General features: G+C 40.8%; 1 protein-coding gene across 1 annotated transcript in view; it reads right to left on the bottom strand.

Annotated features, from left to right (window-relative positions):
- The window catches only part of LRRC1 (leucine rich repeat containing 1), a 134,025-nt gene that overhangs the window by 48,432 nt on the left and 66,009 nt on the right, over window positions 1-19,584 (bottom strand). The window contains exon 3 of the mRNA XM_030315729.1: window positions 3,684-3,762. Within this exon, the coding sequence (XP_030171589.1) occupies window positions 3,684-3,762 (79 nt within the window). The remainder of the gene's footprint in view (window positions 1-3,683; window positions 3,763-19,584) is intronic.

The raw sequence follows: 19,584 nt of genomic DNA, 5'->3' as shown, positions 1-19,584 counted from the left end.
GAAAAAAAAAATAGGGTTAAAAAGATCTCATTGCTTCTAAAATGCCAAAGGTCCTTATACATAAATCTGCTAATACAGACAATAGAACATAGAATTCATTGTTTCAAGTAGGAATGAGGAGGGGGGCTTCTTGCTTTAGTGATAGTCTCTACATTAGAATCTTTCATTTCATTCCTCTTTCTAGGTTCCGTTTTTAAAAAGAAAACTCTAGGGGCACCTGGGTGGCTGGGTGGCTCAGTCGGTTGAGTGTCCAACCCTTGATTTTGGCTCAGGTCATGATCCAAGCAATGGTGGTAGGACTGAGCCCCAAGCTGAGCATGGAACCTATTTAAGATTCTCTCTCTCTCTCTCTCTCTCTCTCTCTCTCTCTCTCTCTCTCTGTCTCCCTCTCTCCCTCTCTACCCCCACCCCCTTCTGGCCCTCTCCCCCACCCTTGCTCTCTCTCTTTCTCTAAATAAATTTTAAAAAATAAGTAAATAAAAATTAATAAAATTTAAAAAATAATAAGCAAATTCTATGGTACTATTTCACATATAATATAGGTAATTCCAAACTTCAAAAACAAATCCAGGCCCTGCAAGATGAGAGTTACAGTCCATTATCACTGAAACACTTTCTACAAAGTTGAAACCTCTTTCACAGTGTAAGAGAAGTAAGATTTTTTATTCATATTTAAAAAGATGCAACTTACCTGCTGCCTGAGTTTGTACCGTAAAGTACGTATCATTTTACAATTTTAAAAGTAGCTAAAATGCTCTTAAATATAAGGAAAAGGTATTTTGAAATAGCTGATTTCCTTTTTTATGAGCTGGTCACGTTAAGAGCCAAGCCACTGTGTGGGGAGGAAGCATGGACGGCAGGCTAGGAGAAAGGAAGTCTAGCCGGATCTGCCACTCAGAGGCTGCGTCATCTCAAAAGGTCATTCAGTCTCTTTCAGCCTCGGTTTCTTCAGCCATAGCATAAGCGGGTCAACCCAAATCGTTTTTAAGGTCCTTTCAACTCACAGATAAGTTGTCCTAATTCTTAAAGGCGTACACCTGCCAAATCAAAGACTTTACTTTAAGAAACCTCCCAAATATGAGGCCAGGAGTAAAGCCTCCTACAGGGTGGGTGTGTTCTGGTCGGAGAGTTTTGAGAGAATGGTAAAGCCATGTGTCAGCAGACATTAGAAAAGGAAAACTAAAGAGGTAGAAAAGGGGATTAAGCAATTGAATGGCAAAAAAAAAAAAAAAAAAAAAAAAAAAAAAAAAAAAGTCCTCCAAGGCAGCATAATAGTATTTCCCAGCTGCCTAACCCTACAAGCTGCCTTACGGATAAACAGCTTAGTTCAGTTCAACAGCCATTTAGAAAGTGCTTATTCCATTCCAGAAATTAAGGTAGGGCTGGAGATAAAACAATAATAGAAGAATACAAGTAAACTTTCTCAGTCTAATTGGGGAGTCTTGGTCAAGGTGATAACTCAATTGTAAATTTCAAGGGGGGTGCCTGGGTGGCTCAGTCAGTTAAGAGAATGACTCTTGGTTTTAGCCCAGGTCATGATCTCACGGTTCGTGTGTTAGAGCCCTACACCGGGCTCTGTGCTGACAGCTCAGAGCCTGGAGCCTGCTTCAGATTCTGTGTCTCCCTCTCTCTCTGCCCCTCCCCTACTCGTGCTCTGTCTCCCTCTGTCTCTCAAAAATAAATAAACGTTAAAAAAAATTTTTTAATAAAATAAAATATATAAATTTAAAGTGTTAGGAAAAAGGTATGCTCAGAGCATAATGGAAGGCCAGAGGAGGGGACTGTGCAGAGTAAGAAAAGACTTCCCAAAGAAGTGTAATGCCCACCACCCCCCCCACCTTGTACACCTTACAGGAGTGCAAAAAGAGGAGAGTGAAATAAATAACCTATGAGCACTCTGTAACAGCAGAGCCTGACGTCTGACACGGGCAACTGAAAGCAATGAACATGGAAAGATAGGCCAAGGTCAGATACAGGGCAGGGAAGGCTGCATAGCACCTGGAGGAGACGCCACTCTATCGTATAGAAACAGGGAGCTCCAGAAAGGTTTGAAGAAGAGGGACAATTGTGTGGACCATGGTTAAGAAAGAAGACAAGACTTGAGGACAGAGATGAGTCAGAGCTTACTACGTTTACTATTTTTCATAAAAATAGATGTTATTAGTAATATAATCACTGAAATTCAAAAGACAAAAATAAAAAAGAAATTTTTTTAATGTTTATTTTTGAGAGAGCAACAGAGCATAAACAGGGGAGGAGCAGAGAGAGGGGTAGACACAGAATCCGAAGCAGGCTCCAGGCTCTAGGCTGTCACACAGAGCCCGATGTGGGGCTCAAACTCACAAACCATGAGATCATGACCTGGGCTAAAGTCGGACGCTTAACCGACTGAGCCACCCAGGCGTCCCAAAAGTATTTTGTAAAACACATTGACTTCAGGGTGTCTAGAGTCGGTTAAGCATCCAACTTTGGCTCAGGTCATGATCTCAATGGTTTGTGGGTTCGAGCCCCGTGTCCGGCTCTGTGCTGGCAGCTCAGAGCCTGGAGCCTGCTTCGGATTCTGTGCCTCCCTCTCTCTCTGCCCCTCCCCCAGTTGCTGGCTCGAAGCGCTCGCACGCGTGCGCTCTCTCTCAAAAATAAATAAACATAAAAAAATTTTAAAAATAAAACATTTATTTCTTAAAAATAGCAGAAATGGCAAAAGCAACACTAAATGGGCATTCTCCAGCACTCCATACCCAAGAAGACCCAAGTAATTTTCATATGGGCAATATGTATCCCAAATTTTAATCTCATCTCAATTTTCCTATATGCTTAAAAAAAAAAAAAAAGCAGAAGGGAAGAGGGAAAAGTACCTTTCTCCTGAGGCTGCTAACAGTTTAGAAATCTTAGATATGAACCTACTTGGCCTAGAGACACATCTGGAACTTTTCCTGAGGACCATCTCTGAATTGCCAGGTAGGCAACAATTCAGCTAACCTGGCAACACAGGAACCTGGAAGCCAGTTATCAGTGGCCTCATGACTGAGCCAGGAGCCACGAGGAGGGTGGCTCAGCTGTGCCCAGGCAATGTGCTGCGTCATACCAGAACGGGCAAGGCTGGAATCGGTAGTAAAACAGTGATAAGGTGGCTTTATTTTGAGGAATAAACCCAAAGAAATCCTCACAGCTATCGATAAAGTAAGGAAATAATGGTGTTGGCAGAGTTGTTTGTTTGTTTTAAAGGGAGAATTAGAGGAAAGCTAAGATAGTAATATGTTTCATTACTGGGGTGGCAAAAATATCCCTTATTAGGACTTCTCCTTGGATAACTATAGGGGAAGCTCTCTGGGAATTCAGAACTCAGTCTCATCCTACAAGACAACATAAGCAATAGAGGATTTATGAACTACTCCAATGCTTCATACTGCTTGAGAAATGCACTTCTCACTCTGTTTTGTCCACTCCACTGTGCCTCCCCTGACCCCCTACCAATATCCTTTCAATGTTCCATCAATAGCACAGTGTGCCCTTCATTGCACAGTGCTATTTATAAATAAATCTCTATGAAGGTCAATCATCCTTGATAAAGACAGCCATCCATCTAGGTACCTACACAATGGGTAACCAGGTTGTATTCATGGCTTGGTTCCCAAAAAGGATATCCTTAGTACTACATACAGAAAAGCAAGCAGAAAGGTTACCTCGTCAGTGGATTTCCGCTGAAGTCAGCTATCTGTAGTGCTTTACAGAATGAGATGCTTTCTGGAATTTCAGGAATATCTGTAGGAGCAAAGAAAACATCTGTCATTTACCACCATTGTTAATAGTTTTCACCATCCTCAAGATGGACCACAGTGACAAGAGAATATCTAGTAAGTACTATCTCTATTCAAATGTGGCATAGATTTCTAAAGTATTTTTCTACAATTCTTTAAACTTGCTTTCCTTTAAAAAAAAACTTGCTTTCCTAATGGAAGATACATATTCTGAGTAGAAGCACATTAAAGAAAAAAATATTAAAAACAAATAACACACATGGATGGACCTTGAAGGCATTATTAAATTAATTAATTTATTATTAATTAAATAAGTCAAAAAAAAACAACAATGTATGAACTCACTTATATGTGGAATCTTAAAAACGAAACTAAAAACAACACACAAAAAAAGAGGTCAGGCTTGTGGTTACAAGAGGCAATGGGTGAGGGAAGGAGAAAAATTGGATGAAGGTGGTCAAAGGTACAGACTTCCACTTATAAGAAAGATTAGTAGTAGGGATGTAAGTACAATATGGTGACTACAGCTAACACTACTCTATAATGTATTTAAAAATTGGTAAAGGAGTAAATCCTATGAGTTTTCATCACAAGTAGAAGATTTTTTTTCCTTTTTTTCTTTTTACTGTAACTATATGAGATGATGGATGTTAGCTGAATCTAATGTAATTATTTCACGATATAGGTAAATCAAACCATCATGCTGCACACCTTCAACTTATACAGTGATGATTGTCAATTATTTCTCAATGAAACTGGAAAAAACAAACAAACAAACACCACCACCACCAAGTCCCATCACCCTACCAAAAGTCATTGATGGCATTCTGTCGTAATTCCCATTCAGCTTTTTTTTCTTACATGTTCACATAGTTGTATCAGTACACTGCATTCTAGAGTATGCATTTTTAAATTATGGACTTTCTCCTTCTGATTATAAGTGTAACCATCTGGAAAATTCAGAAAAGTCCAAAGAAAACAAAAACCACCAACATTTCCATCACCCAGAGATAATGTTTTACTCTGATGTTTTTTTTTTCATTGTCCTCATATACATGCACACACACAGTGTGTATAAACATGTTATATTTCAAAAAACTGTAAGTTCATGCTGATTTGGTTTTTTCCACTGCACATTTTACAAAATCTTTCCTGCCTTTATTTGTCCAAACAGTTTGCCATTTTTCATGGCAGAAAACCCACTGCATACATTTTCAGACTTCATTTAATCAATCTCTTATTGTTGGACATTTAGGTTGTTTCCAAGTTCCTGATGTTATATTTATATTTATATCCATTTCTGATTATTTCCTTAGGCTAAGCTCCCAGAATTGTGATTACTGCATGGAAGGCATTAACAACCATACAGTCCTTGATAAGTACTATTAAATTGCCTCAGAGGAGGCCAAGTTATATCTATTTATACTTCCATCACCCTGCACAAGGTGTCCGATTCAACATCTCTCCTCCTCCTTTCTTTTTCTTACACTTTCAAAACTGCCAGTATTATTAGTAAAAATAGTCTGGCAACATTTTGTTTTATATTCCTTTTATCACTAATGAGGCTGAATATTTTTCCCTATGTTTACTGGTTACTAAATATTATGAATTTAAAATGACCAAAAATTGTTAATATTCCTCTTTCTCTTGGCATGAAATGTGGGGTTATAGCTTTTAGGGCTTTAAAGGTTTATTTCATAGCATTTGATTTCAAGAATACATTTATTTTGGACATACTAATATGAAGAAGGACTAAACAGAAAAGGTTCTCCTGGTCCCATGAGGTTTCTTCTACTAGTTCTACAAATGCAAACTGAGCCAAAACATACCTACTGTTTCTAAACTAGGGGTGGCAGAGGGAAGGGAGAAATCAGGGGGAATAAAGGATGCCCTGCTCCAGCAACCACAAAGTAATCAGAAGCTCCATAAAAGCTTTTCGTTCAAATTTAAAAGCCAAGATCATTTAAGTTTGTGGTAACATTCTCGTCACACTATTCTCTGCCTTGTACGGTCATATGAGGTAGTAAAGAGCAAATACTCTGATCCCAGTTTCATAAATATAATAGCTATACATACATACACACATACACACACAGTTGAGTCTGGAATGGATTTTTAGAATTTTTTTTTAAAGTAGGCTTCACACCCAGTGTGGAACCCAATGTGAGGCTTGAATTTATGCTGGGAGATCAAGACTGGCACTGAGATCAAGAGCCTGATGCTTACCTGACTAAGCCACCCAGGTGCCCCTGGAACGGATTTTTAAAATACACAAATATTTGTGGGCCCTGAGGTACAAATACATTGGAAGGCCCTTCTACATACATTACCTTATTTCATCTCAAAATAAATTATTTTCATTTCCATTGTACAAAATGGACACTAAGGCTCAGAGAGATGAAATGACTTCCTCATCATACAGGACTATCTCACTGTTTGACCCTCCCATGCTGGGATCACAGAACTGTTGTGCTTAAGAATGAATGAACATCCATTACAAAGTAAGCACTGCTTTCCAGGCAAGCGAGGAAATGACACACCATGGCTTTCCTTGGTCTGAAAGATGCCAGTTGTCCTGTGCAGTCCATGACAGTCGCTTTTATGCCACTACTTCAGGTCTTGGTAACCAGTTTTTATAAGACTGAGGAAAGAGGTGCACGTGCCATACTAGTTACCTCACAAGTGCCGAAGAAGATCAAGCCAGACACATGAATACAAACTTTACAGCAGCTTGCTGCTCTATCCAAGACAAAAAAAAAAAAAAAAAAAAAAAAAAAAAAAAAAGCATAGAAACAGAGCAAGAGAAAAATGTATGTCCATTAGATACAAGTTTTTAACACTCTTCACACCTGAAGCTTGGGAAGATGGCCTATCAAGGAAACACATGAAAAGCGGCTGTGAGAAACTCTGATCAGGACTGGGCTAGAATCTGGAGATCTGAGAGTAGCAAAAACAATTGCCAGAGAATACAGCTGGACTCAGTCCACACAAAGCTGACAGAGAGAGGTCTGGCTCATAGGAAGGCATTCGCTCCTTAGGATAACCTGCTTGCATACACAGGAGAAGTAGCAAATCGGCAAACAGAACACAGGTCTCCTGACTCCCAAGACCATTTCTTTCCATCATGTGCACATTCTGAACTTGGAAGAAAAAGAAATGTATTTGCTTGGAAGAAAAGAAAAGAAAAGAAAAGAAAAGAGAAGAGAAGAGAAGAGAAGAGAAGAGAAGAGAAGAGAAGAGAAGAGAAGAGAAGAAGAAAGAAAAGAAAGAAAGAAGAAAGAAAGAAAGAAAGAAGAAAGAAAGAAAGAAAGAAAGAAAGAAAGAAAAGGCAAGGAAGTCAATGATGTGGTGTGAAGAGTCCTGAGTACCAGTTTGCTACAGGTTACTAAAAATATAAGAATAAAAAACTAAAGGAGGAAAGCATCTACTTATCCTTACATACCCAGCTAAAATGTCATATCCTCAGGGCCATGTTCCATGAGTCCCAAGATGAGGCTGGATTCCCCCACTCTCAGTTTCCTCAGGCTTCACCTTTGTGAGATCTGTTACAGTTTTAACTAACCGGTGACAGTCAATCTCCCTTTTTAAACTCTAAGTTCACTGGAAACAAAGATATTGTTGGTCTCGTCTGTCACTGTTCCCCTAAAGCTGACACAGAAATGAGCTTAAGCTTTGACACAGGTGCCAAATGAGTGAATGAGAAGCTAATGAATAAGTCTCTGCAAGAACAGCTGCTCTCTCACTTGAGTCATGAAATATCCCCATAAGGTCAGGATTATCTTCATTTTACCACTAAGAAAATTGCTTAGTCCCAGATCTCTGACAAGAGGGAGTATAAAGCTTGAGGGTTATTCCCAGCTGAAATCCCCTTTGACTGATTCTTAAATGTCTTCCTCAGGACAAATATGAGGTGTGAGAATAAACATAGGAAAAAAGTATATAAATAGCACCTTCTCAATGAAACCCAGGCTGACCACCAACCTCATTAAAAAACTAATTTGAATTTTTTCCCCCATACCAATTCCTACATTCAATTTCCAAATCTTTCTCATATTCTCTAATTATTTTCCTTAGCCATCTTTTTCTTCCCACTCCTATTATTATCAACTTAGATCAGGCCCAAATCATCTAGATGACTATAATATCCTCTTAAATGATCTCTCCCTGTATCCACTTTGTCCTCCATCAAATCTAAAGAGACATAAGAACAATCTGCACCAGTTTTCCACATTTACTAGGCTTGTGCCCTCAGACAAACTACTTAACTTACCTGTGCCTTAATTTCCTTATCTGTAAAATGGATCACCAACAGACAACTTTTTTAATTAATGCTAGCACATCATACCTTCAGTGCCTCATTAAGTTTAATAAAGAAAAGAGAAAATTAGACAAAGGACACTCACGCTTTGAACAAAATAAATAAGAGCAGAGGAGAAACCAAGTACAAATGGGACACTGAATGCAGTGAGGAGAGGGTAAGCCCTGGGAAAAGACAGATGTGCCTGAACTTCAGGATATCAATATGGGAGTATCTGGAGAGAAGACTGCTATCTTTTGATAGCAGATTACCAAATGCTAGGTTGAGCTGTTTACAATTACTTTGCTAGACAAGGGGTTCCCTCTTCTATAAAAAGGGGATAATCACCTCCAGCTTAGGGCTATCTAAGGATAAAGCAGAGTAGCATGAATAAAAGCACATGGCACTCTGATCTCTCTCATTAATATTTAAGAGAGATCAGGAGAGAGGACCACTGGTTTCCATTCAAGGCCAAAAATTCTGAAGAAGGGTAGCATTATTAGTAAAGATGAGAGGATTTAGAGGGCTTTTGTGGTTGTTTTAACTATCTGAGAAGCAGTAACGATTAACCCCTAAAGAAATATCTATTTACATAAAAATATTAGAAATAATTAATGAGATTTTCATCTACTCATTAAGGAATGTACCTCAAAACTTCTACTTGCCAATATTCAGCTTAGTTTTGTTTCAATATAGAGTGAAACAAAAAAAAATAATAATAATCATATTTTTCATTAATTCAAACTGGTTTTTGTCTCATACATGTCTCAGAATAAAAGCATAAAATTTGGTATTTAAAAAATGAGAATAATTTTAAAATTAAGTAATCTTTTCCCTACTACTTTCTTAAGATAGCCTTTAATTTGGACCCACTCTAAGCCACCATTATTTCTGAATCAGAATTGCTTCAAATTAGTGAGATGTAAGTGTACTTAAAAAATAAAAATATCTAAACAGTAGTTTACCAATGTGACCATTACTACCGCCTGTATACAGGAAATGGATAATTAACCTTAAACTCTGTCAGTGCAAAATACTTTCAACACCTCCAGGGAGACAACAATCCTGGCACCATTAGCCCCAGGGCTTCTGGGACAGAATATAGCTTTCCCTACAGAGATTATTGAAACTGATTGTAAAAAGTGAGTTTTTACTTGCCCTCCCTGATACTCGTGTTCATTTCTGGACATCCATTTTTAATGCATCAAGCTGAGAGTCTACTTCCCCCACTTCCCTCACCCCTGCAAATACAGAGACCTAGTCCACTTTCTTCCTTGAGGAATCAGGGCTCTCTTCCCACAAGCCCAGAACCCTCGTGGTGGGTCACACCTTTTCCAGAAAAGCTAACACCATCCTCTTGTGATGGAGATAGATTAGCCTGAGGGACGTCTCGGTTTCCTTCTATGTATATGTGAGTTTACAAACTTCCAAGGTATTTCTTTTCATGGAGGATTGAGCATAGACAGCCTGTTTTGACCATAGCCCCCATACATCACACAAGTTCTTTCTGGATAAACCAATTACTCACTGGCATTTCTTGTTCTATATAAATAGCATCTCTTTTCCTCCTGGGTTGGAGACCTATCTGATGTTAGTAAGTTAGAATACTAGGTTCTCTCCACTGAGAGTACCATGAAATGGTCGTGGCTTTTCTCTAGGATCATCTAATTCATGTTGACAGCATTTGGACATAGGAAGTCGAAAAAGACTAGGAATGTTTAAAGAAAGCCAATTATTACCCCCATTCTATCAATCTTTCTGTAAAATTGCAAAGAATGACATTTTAAGCTTCCGGTGATATTAAATGGAAAGTTGAAATTTTACTTTTGAAAATGAGGCAAGAGCTATGTAAGCAATCATCTACACTTATTGCATCAGCACTACTAGCCCCGCAGCAAGGTGGCTGTGTTAGCTTAATTAGTACAAGGTGCCAGCAAGGTCAGGGGCTTGGATTCAGTCCAAGCGTAGAGCAGTTTCTTCTCCCTGGTTCCAGGTCGGCTGCACTCTGAGGACCCTTTGTGAAATGTGTGATTGAAAAACAGCCATGGCTGGGCCTTATCGAGCACTTAAAAGCGTCCTAAGCTACAATTCTAAGCACTTTGCACAAATTAGCTCCTCTAAGTCTTCACGGTAACTCAGAACGTTACTATTATCACTTCCATTCTCATAATGAGGAACGGGGTGAGGGCCAGCAAGCAGGAGGATCAGGCTTTGAACCTAGGCCTTCCACCCCTCAGAGCCTGTGCTCACCATACACTTGCCTTGTCTCGAAAAAGAACGTGTGAGGTCAAGAGAAACCGCAAAACACAACCCAACTGCCTTACCGCCAACAGCCGCCGCCATGTGCTACTTGTACAAAGCCAAGGGTGATGCTGCCTCTGAATCTTCAGAAGCTCAACAGACGGGAGCCAGAGGAAAGGTGCACCACCCCATCTGATAGCTTACAACAGATTTAAACATTTGCTTACCTAATTCTTCTGATTAAACAAAACCAAATAAACCACTTTTAAGAAAACACAACAAAAAATACCAAAGTAATAAAGAAGGTTTAAATTGAATTCTGCTATATGGTTAATCTTTAGCAACTTTTGGTTATGATACAGTACTGAAATTAAGTGTAGCATTTGATTAAGTAAATAATATTAAAATGTTTCATCATTATTTCTTGCTTAATGTAGCTCCTACCAGAGAAAGAATTTAATCAACACTACTGACAAAAAGGCAATACAGTGTCACAGAATTTCAATTAAACCTTCCCTGAATCCCCTCCAAAAGACTGGGCCTCCCAAGTACCCAGTACTTTGAGTAAGCACTTTGTTCAAAGGTAATTACCTATAAACATTTACTCAAAACCTTGTTTCCCCACTAGATGTGTCCTCCAGTAACTAGTTCAGGGATCAGATCTACAATGATCTCCAGTACCTCCCTAGAATATACCATTGTGTAGGTCTTGAACAGGTGGGCATTCAACAAAACATCCTTACTCACCTCACTGGGGCTGGATCAGAAGAGAGAACCCAGGGCCAGCATCCTCACCTCACATAGAAAAATGTCCACTGCCCTGAGACTCCAGTCTCTCATAAAGGGGTTGTTGGATTTATCTGCCTCATCTGCCAACCAGGGCTATTGAGAGGTAAAATAAGATAACATACAGGATAACCTGGTAAAGTACACAAACGGAAAGGACTAAAAGAGGTGAGAAAAAGGCAACTCTCCTCAAGGAGCACTGACTGGTTTTGAGCGTGGGTCCCTTTGTATATTAACTTGTGGAGTCTGGGGCATGTTTCCTTGCCCTTGCCTCACCCCAGACATAACACTGAGACCAGGGGGAAAATGTCATCAACAACTTCTGTCAAAAGAGAGAGAACGGAGTCTTTAAATAAGTCTTGGGTATTAGTATCCAATCTTAGGCAAAGAATCATGTAATTTATGAACTGTTAAGAATTTAGGACAGTACCTCAATACCACATCACTCATGTTAAACTATGACAGAAACAAACGAAAATTAATGCAGCATAAACAAATGGAACCATCACAAAGAAAGCCACCCCATGAACTGCTGTGCAAAGACATTGGGGCAGAGGCGAACCCAACAGGAATCCAACAATTCACAAGCATGCACATGGATATCAGAGACTGTTCACCTTCCCTAAACTCTGCACCGACATTCAAGACTTGCTCAAGACTTGTTCCAGATGAACAATTTCCCATTAGACTTTAGTTCCATCTGTATTTCTAGTCTACGAAGGGAAAATGTATAAGATGTGATGCAAGCCCACTTGGGTTTTGCTTCTCATGGAAACGATCAACCTTTACAATGAGCACTTGCAATATTTAACAATGTTAAATAACGAGGATGACAAAACAGCAAAATACAAGATTACAAAAAACTTGAAGTATTTATGTTTTTTAAATGTTTATTTATTTTTGAGAGAGTGAGAGAGAGCACAAGCAGGGGAGGGGCAGAAAGAGAGGGGGACGGAGGATCTGAAGCAGGCTCTGCACTGACAGCAAAGAGCCTGATGCAGGGCTCAAACTTACGAACTGTGAGATCATGACCTAAGCTGAAGTTGGGCACTTAACCCACTGAGCCACCCACCCATAAAGAACTTGATCTTCTTCCCATGCAACACTGTCTCCTCCTGTGAGAGAGGAATTAACTTAGCAGATTAATCGTCTTGCTCACATACTGAATTCCCTGAACACCTGGTGAGAAAATGCGCACCATGGCTGGCCCTGGCCAGTGCTGAGCTGACACTTCCGCTCAAGCTGGCCACCATGGCATCAACAGTGCATGCACATGTGTGCACATAAACGCACATACACAATGCCTTCTTTTCAACCATGTCAACACCTTATACCTTTTGGCACAATATTTCTACTTTAGACGAAGATTTGAAATTGCCACCCGATGGCCTGGTACTCAGATAAGCCTCTTTTGAAATCAGTCACCCTCCAGTTGTTGTCATTGCTACCTTAGCCACAAGTGGCAAGTCAGGCACTGGGAGAAAAGCAGAGGACAGGATCAAGATCAGGAAAAGTGATAGTTATTGCTCTGAGAAAGAGGAACTATTCCCCTCCGATCCCTGCTATATCACCTGATTGTGTGTCTCCAAATAAGAAGAGCTGCCACTGTTAGGGCCCATTATGTACCAGGTACTGCAAATGGCATTTTGCGTGCATCATCTCTAATCCTTACAACAATTACTGAGATAGTGGTCCCATTAGCAGATGAAGAAGCAGGATTGAAAACATTAACTAAATTGTCCATGATCCCTCTGCTGACATATAGAAGAGCAGAGCTGTGAAATTCTAGTCCATCTGCCTCAGGGCTGAGGAAGACTGTGAAGTAACTGCTAAGGATCTGGACAGTCAGATTCCATGAGTTCCAAACACGCTGGAATAAGAGATTCCCGAGGAAATGAATATGGAGAGAAGGAGGAGATAGAAACCCAAGTCTGCAGTTCTGAGATACCACACAGAGGTGGGGGTGGACGCACAGTCTGAGGAGAAAGGAAGAGCGAACCTCCTGTTTGGGGGCAGGGGACACCCAACAGGCAGAGGGAAGAGCTGAGAAGTCAGGGAGCAAAGAGTGTCACCAAGAGTGATAAGGAAAAGGTTGACTTGGCTACCAGGATTATGCTGTCACCTTTGCGAGAACATATATAATGGTTTGAGGGGAAGTCAAAGCACAAAGGTTGAGAAGCCAGACAAGGAGGAGGGGAAAGTAAAGCAGCAGGGGCCATATTCTGCTTTATTATTCTGCTTTATTCATACATTATTATGAATATGTGTTGGAGACACATATTCATAATGGGCAGATAAGGAAGTTGGAGAGAAGGTGACAAGGTTTCCTGACCATGAAGCCAAATTTATTTATTTAAACATAATTTTTTTAATGTTTATTTATTTTTGAGAGAGAGGGGGGGATAGAGAGAAAGGGAGACAGAGAATCCCAAGCAGGCTCTGCACTGTCAGCTTGGAGCCAAGGTGGGGCTCGAACTCACAAACCGTGAGATCACGACCTGAGCCGAAACCCAGAGTCAGATGCATAACTGCACCCATGCACCCCAGCCAAATTTATTTCTTTAAAAGGACTGTTGTCCTCTGTCCTCTGTTTAATCAGAGATTATATCCTGACTGGAAGTTTGAAACCTCTTTGCCTTTGACTAAATGACATTGACAGTTTTTCTTACCAATATAGAGTTAGCAATCCTGTGTCACAGTCCCATTTTTAAAAAATTATAAGGCCCCATTAAATCTATGAGCCTGAGAACCTGGGGCCGTATGCCTTCAAAAAGCCTGGGCATGAGAAAAGGAGTTTGCAGCTTGAGTGAAAAACTTTTCCCTTGACTTTGCGTTTGGGGGTTTTTGTTGTTGTTGTTGTTGTTGTTGTTGTTGTTGTTTGGAGTGGGGGGACCTGTAGAGTGAGCAGAGGGGCAGACAGAAGTGAAATGGGAGAAAGCTGTGGAAGCGCATTCAATCCCATCTTTGCACAGAAGGCAACAAGGGGGCAGCGCAGGGAGTGAGGGAGGCCTGCAGAATGTGGACTTTGGAACCCTGGCTATGAGGAAGGGGGCACAAGAGGGTCTTGGGAGAAAAAAGGCCCATTAGGTGAGAGCAGAGTCACAGGATGAGAGCCATTTATCCAGAGCAGAGACAAATGACAAAACCCCATCGTCTTAAGAAGGAAACAAGTTGTCACAATATGAAACGTTCTCAGAAAAAAAATAATGAAAAAAGAATCATGCACACAGCAGGCAATGCTGCATTAAGGGCAAGAAGGAAGATGGGAGGGTCCTATTGGCATGGAATGTAGGACCCTATTATGGATAAAAAACCACCAGTCAAGACCTGGCCAAACACAGAATTCAAACATTACAAGGAATAAACCACTAGTGGTGAACAGAACAAACATGTAAAAAGAGATGCTGACAGGCTGTAGTAAAATACTGAATGTTGTGACTTTGGGCACACTCGGTGCATCATATTGCTTCATTGAGAATTATTTACTACTTGGGTAAAACAAGGTCCTTGTGTGCCAAACAGGCTGGCTGATTAAGACAGTCTGACTGCTGTAACGCTGGTTGCCTGACTTGATCCTGCTTAAAAATATCTAGGATTGTCAAACAAGACTAAATATGAATGCGTGATTCAAGTCTGCATTTGCTGCCACAGCTGTTCCTCTGGGTGTGCAGCAGGGGGGAAAAATGCTAAATGGAAATTTTTTTCAAAGGCATCATCCCATTTATCATATTATTCCAACCACCCCAGCCTCGCCCAGGAGGCAGCCAGCCTTGTAGACAAAGGCACAAATCCTGCCTGAGCAGCAGCCTTCCCCGTGTTTGTGAAAGGAAGATGGACACAGGCACAACATGGGGCAGAAAGGTGGACATGGGTCTGTCTGCACAGTGCAGGGCGGAAGGCGCCACAGAGGGGCCTTTGTCAAAGTGTTATTTTAGGGTCTTGGTAACCTGTGCTGCCAAAAAACTTTCCCAGCCCAGGAGGTTTTCACCTAATTCCAGCCACAATTACCAAAATAACCTTTACACCTCAGCTTTTCCTCCCCAGCAGAGTTTTGGCTAAGTGAACACAAATATGTCTTGAGATACAAGATCCTGATTTGCAAAGAATAAACAAATAAATTAACCAAAAAGTAAAAAAAAAAAAAAAAAAAAAAAAAAATTACAGGATAGTACGTGTTAGGTTTCACAAAGAATAATGGGAAGGGGAAAAATTATGTGGAGCGACTGGCATTCTTTTTACTTACCCTCCTCCTAGAACAAAATTCTGAATAATGTCTACTTAAACCTCACAGTAACAGCAACTAAATACCAAAAACTAAAAAAAACAAAAACAAAAACAGTATTTGTATTCATCTCCTACTTCAACATTCACTCAAAATTGCAGCTCATTTTAATTATTCCCATTTAATATGGGCAAAATTACAACTACTGATATTTATGCATCAAAATTCTCTTGGGAAATCTAAGTCTTCGAATGGAGGAATGCTCTGATCCAAAAATTAAGTCTTCAACTCTGCCCCAAGTTTCCTCCATCCTTTCTAGACCACAAGACTCCCTCCCCTGAAGTGCCAATCAGGGCCTGTGGTCAGACCCACTCCTTTGCATGAATTCTATGGGTTTGATTCCCTGCTGTCTCCTGTTAACCTTTTTAAGTATACTTAATCTTTGCACATGAGAATGTGACTCCTGTCAGCTGAAATAACCATCCTAATAAACTCAGTGTTCTCCTCTCACACCCCCACACCATGCACAGTGTTTGTCAATTGACAGCCTTGACCACAGGCTAGAATGAGTCATTCAGACTCCTCAAATCACTCTGAGTAGCACACAGAATAGAAGAGAGGGTGCAAGGCAAGGAGTGAACAATGCAGTTCTCCAGAAGCGCAGGGAGCAGCTCTTTGGCCCAGATAAACTAGCCAAAACATGGCTTCTCAATTATTCTCACCAGCTTTTCCCAATGCACATCCCTACCCCAGGTCTAAGGAAACCACTGAGTGTCCCCAGGCGCTGGGGGTTCTCAATGTCAGAGTACAGAGGAATCAATGGGAGCACTTATTTGATGATGGGGCCGGACCCACTCCTAGCAACTGTCTCACCAGGTCTACGGTCCACCGTAGGAGTCTGCATTTTTAACCCAACACTCTTGGCGATTCAGATACAGAGGGTCTTATAGCTGCCTCTGAGAAATGCTGAGGCATTTAATTAACTTAATTGGTTCTCAGTCCTGACTGTATGTTAGAACCACCTGGGGCCAATCACCACCTGAGATTCCAATAAATCAACCTGGGGTGGGATTAGGGCAGTACTTTAAAAAGTACTGAGTCCAATGTGCAGCCATGTTAGGAACCACTAATGATGAGGCCCTGGCCATTTTAGTGCATATCTGACAATTATTCATGGCTCTCATCCATAATTTACCTCCATCAGAAAGCTATTTCTGCTCTCAGATTGAAGAGAGCCAACATGTAAAGACTGTGTGCACGGAAGGCTTTGTCAAGTTGCCTCAAATGGGACGGAAAACAGCAAAGTATCAAGGGAAAGCTATTTTGTTCGGTTGAAGATGGGGAAAGGACGGAGGGGGCGTGTTTGAATCTAATTTAGCTGCCTCCTCCTCATTTTTAGGTAAGATAAATTTTTAAGACATCCCTTTACGTGTAATACAAGTACACCTTTCCAAAAGTAACCCTTTTAAAAAAGAGGCTAAATTAGAAAACAGCATGCAAAAGGTATTCTAAAAAGGGCTCAAAACATGTTTAAGTGATTCAAAGAAATACTGTAGAAAAAGACCTTAAAGGCTTAAATTTTGTAAGCTGTCAACAGATGAAAGGGTATGCTATTTATAATTCATTTAACTCCTTAAAAAGAAACAGAACTTATACATTAAAATTGGTGTTATCCCCTTAAAGTATTCATCATACAAGGCATGCAAATATATTCTTCTGGCATTGCCACTGGCTAAATGTTTTGGAGTTCTTAGAATTACAATGAGTGTTTCTCATAACTCAATGTTTTGTTTTGTTTTGTTTTTTACTGTTTATTTATTTTTGAGAGACAGAGCATGAGCAGGAAAGGGGCAGAGAGAGAGGGAGAGAGAGAATCCCAAGCAGACTCCGTGCTGTCAGCGCAGAGCCTGACACGGGGCTCAAACTCACTAAACAGGAGATCATGTCCTGAGCCAAAATCAAGAGTCTGACACTTAACTGACTGAGCCACCCAGGTGCCCCAACGTTTGCTTATTTAAAGGGTAATTCAGGTTCTTACAATAGACACTTGCTTTTTGGACTAGTAAAAAATCATTTCCTGTACTTAAGCCATTATTCTATGGACTTGACTGAAGGCAAGAAAGGTCAGGTTGTAAAGACATCCTTCTAGCCTAATGCTGTTCAGGATCGTGACCCCACCAGGAACTATTAAGGTTCTGTTAGGCTCCTAGCTCCAATTTAAATTCAGACAAGTTCTTCTGGAGATTAAAATGCAGACTCCAGGAATCATGCCCTGGAAGTTTGATTGCATAGTCCTTATCTAAGGTGGAAATATGCAGTCTTAACAAGGATTCTAACATAGGCAGTCTCAAGCCCATCTGGAGAAACGCTGCTGCAAGTGAATGAAGGCCATAATTCGAAGTCTAAGTTTCTAGGCAGAAAGAATACTTGCTCTCACCATTCCTGAAAGCGCCTTTCTCTGTGGTCTGATGATCAGCAGGGCATTCTGGTCTTCCATTTTAAACCTATAAATATGGTTTTGCCCACAGGGTCTGAACATTCCTGGGGGTAGACTGTGGCTTGTCATTCCTCCTTCTGCAATACACGTGATAGTACCCCACTGCCTGACACAGACAGAATGCACAAAGTTTCTAGACTGAACTCAATGTAAAAGTTCAGATTTAATCCTTTTTTAAGAATCTAAAATGTGTTATAAATATCTCACCTTCTAATTCCATTGAAGTGCTAAGCTTGTCACCTCTGCCAGTCATCTACCAGCTTCTGAATAGATTAATTTTATTCACATAATTCAAGAAATCTGCACCCCCAGGATGGATAAAGGGACTACAGAGCCTGGACCTTATTACACAGTACCATCCATATAATAAGTGCTCCTACACATCAAAAGGTGACAAAAATAGGTGCTTTCCTCTCGTAGCCAGTTTCTCTCTGAAATTACAATGGAAGGAATGGTCTCAAGGGCTAAGTCTAAGAGATTCACTCACTTGTTCATGTATTCATCCATTTGTTCATTTATCCATTTATTTAAGGAACTACCTATATGGCGGACGGTAAGGAGACAGAGGTATAAGAGACACACACTCTTTGCCCACTGTGATCCATAATCCAGTGACTAACAGAAGTATCATAAAAACAAGCCCAGTACAGGGGCACCTGAGAGGCTCAGTCGGTTAGGCACCCAACTCTTGATCTTGGCTCAGGTCATGGTCTTGTGGTTCGTGGGTTCGAAGTCCTACATTGGGCTCCACGCTGAGAGGGTAGAGCCTGCTTGGTATTCTCTCTCTCCCTCTCTCGCTGCCCCTCCCTGCCTCTCTCTCTCAAAATAAATAAGTAAACTTAAAAAAAATTTTTTTAATGTTTATTTTTGACAGAGAGAGAGAGAGAGAGAGTACAAGCTGGGGAGGGGCAGCGAGAGAGGGAGACACAGAATCTGAAGCAAGCAAGCTTCAGGCTCCGAGCTGTCAGCACAGAGCCTGACACGGGGCTGGAACTCACAAACCATGAGATCATGACCTGAGCTGAAGTCAGACACTTAACCAACTGAGCCACCCAGGCACCCCTAAAAAAATTTTTTTTTAAATAAGCCCACTACAGTGTGATACCCAACACTGGCAACCTCAGCCAGGGCCAGGAGAGTCTGGAAGTAGAAAGGGCAGGTTGTTGACTTTTCCTTTACTTGCCACCATTGAGTTTTTATAATGACTGTATACTGCTTTTGTGTGTGTGTGTGTGTGTGTGTGTGTGTGTGTGTATTTGTTTTGTTTTGTAATCGCAAGGTGTAAACTTGGAAACACCATGGGTAAATGCAATCACAAAAGGGTCTTGGAAGGAGGAAACTTTGTCTGTTGTCTTCAACACTTAATATGGAATAAGCAGGCTTAAAATGTCCTGAGTCTACTCTGGTCCTAGCCATAGCTAATGACCAGATTCCAGACAGAGAATATTGGTGGCTGGTTACCCCCACCTTTTGCCTTCTGGGTCTGCCTCTCGGTGGCAGCAGCAAAGCCTGCATGGCTCATTCCAATGCCAGACACCGATCAAACATGTACACATTACACCCAAAGAGTTATGAAATCTCTCCATTAATTATGTCATAGAGTCAGCTGTCCAAGACATACACCACCATCAGGATCACTCACATCCCTCACAACTGGCAGATCCAGCAGGAAACAGTGACTGCTGCTGTTTCCTCCTGGAAATGGTGATTGTTGGTGTTTTTCAAGCCTTCCTCTGATCTCTCAGAGTCAAGGGAAAAGTGTAAAAAAACAAACAATGTGTGC

The sequence above is a fragment of the Lynx canadensis genome, chromosome B2, assembly GCF_007474595.2.
Source record: "Lynx canadensis isolate LIC74 chromosome B2, mLynCan4.pri.v2, whole genome shotgun sequence".
NCBI classification, from domain to species: domain Eukaryota; kingdom Metazoa; phylum Chordata; class Mammalia; order Carnivora; family Felidae; genus Lynx; species Lynx canadensis.
Note: the sequence above shows the minus strand (reverse complement) of the source record. Positions and strands in the feature narration are given on the sequence as shown.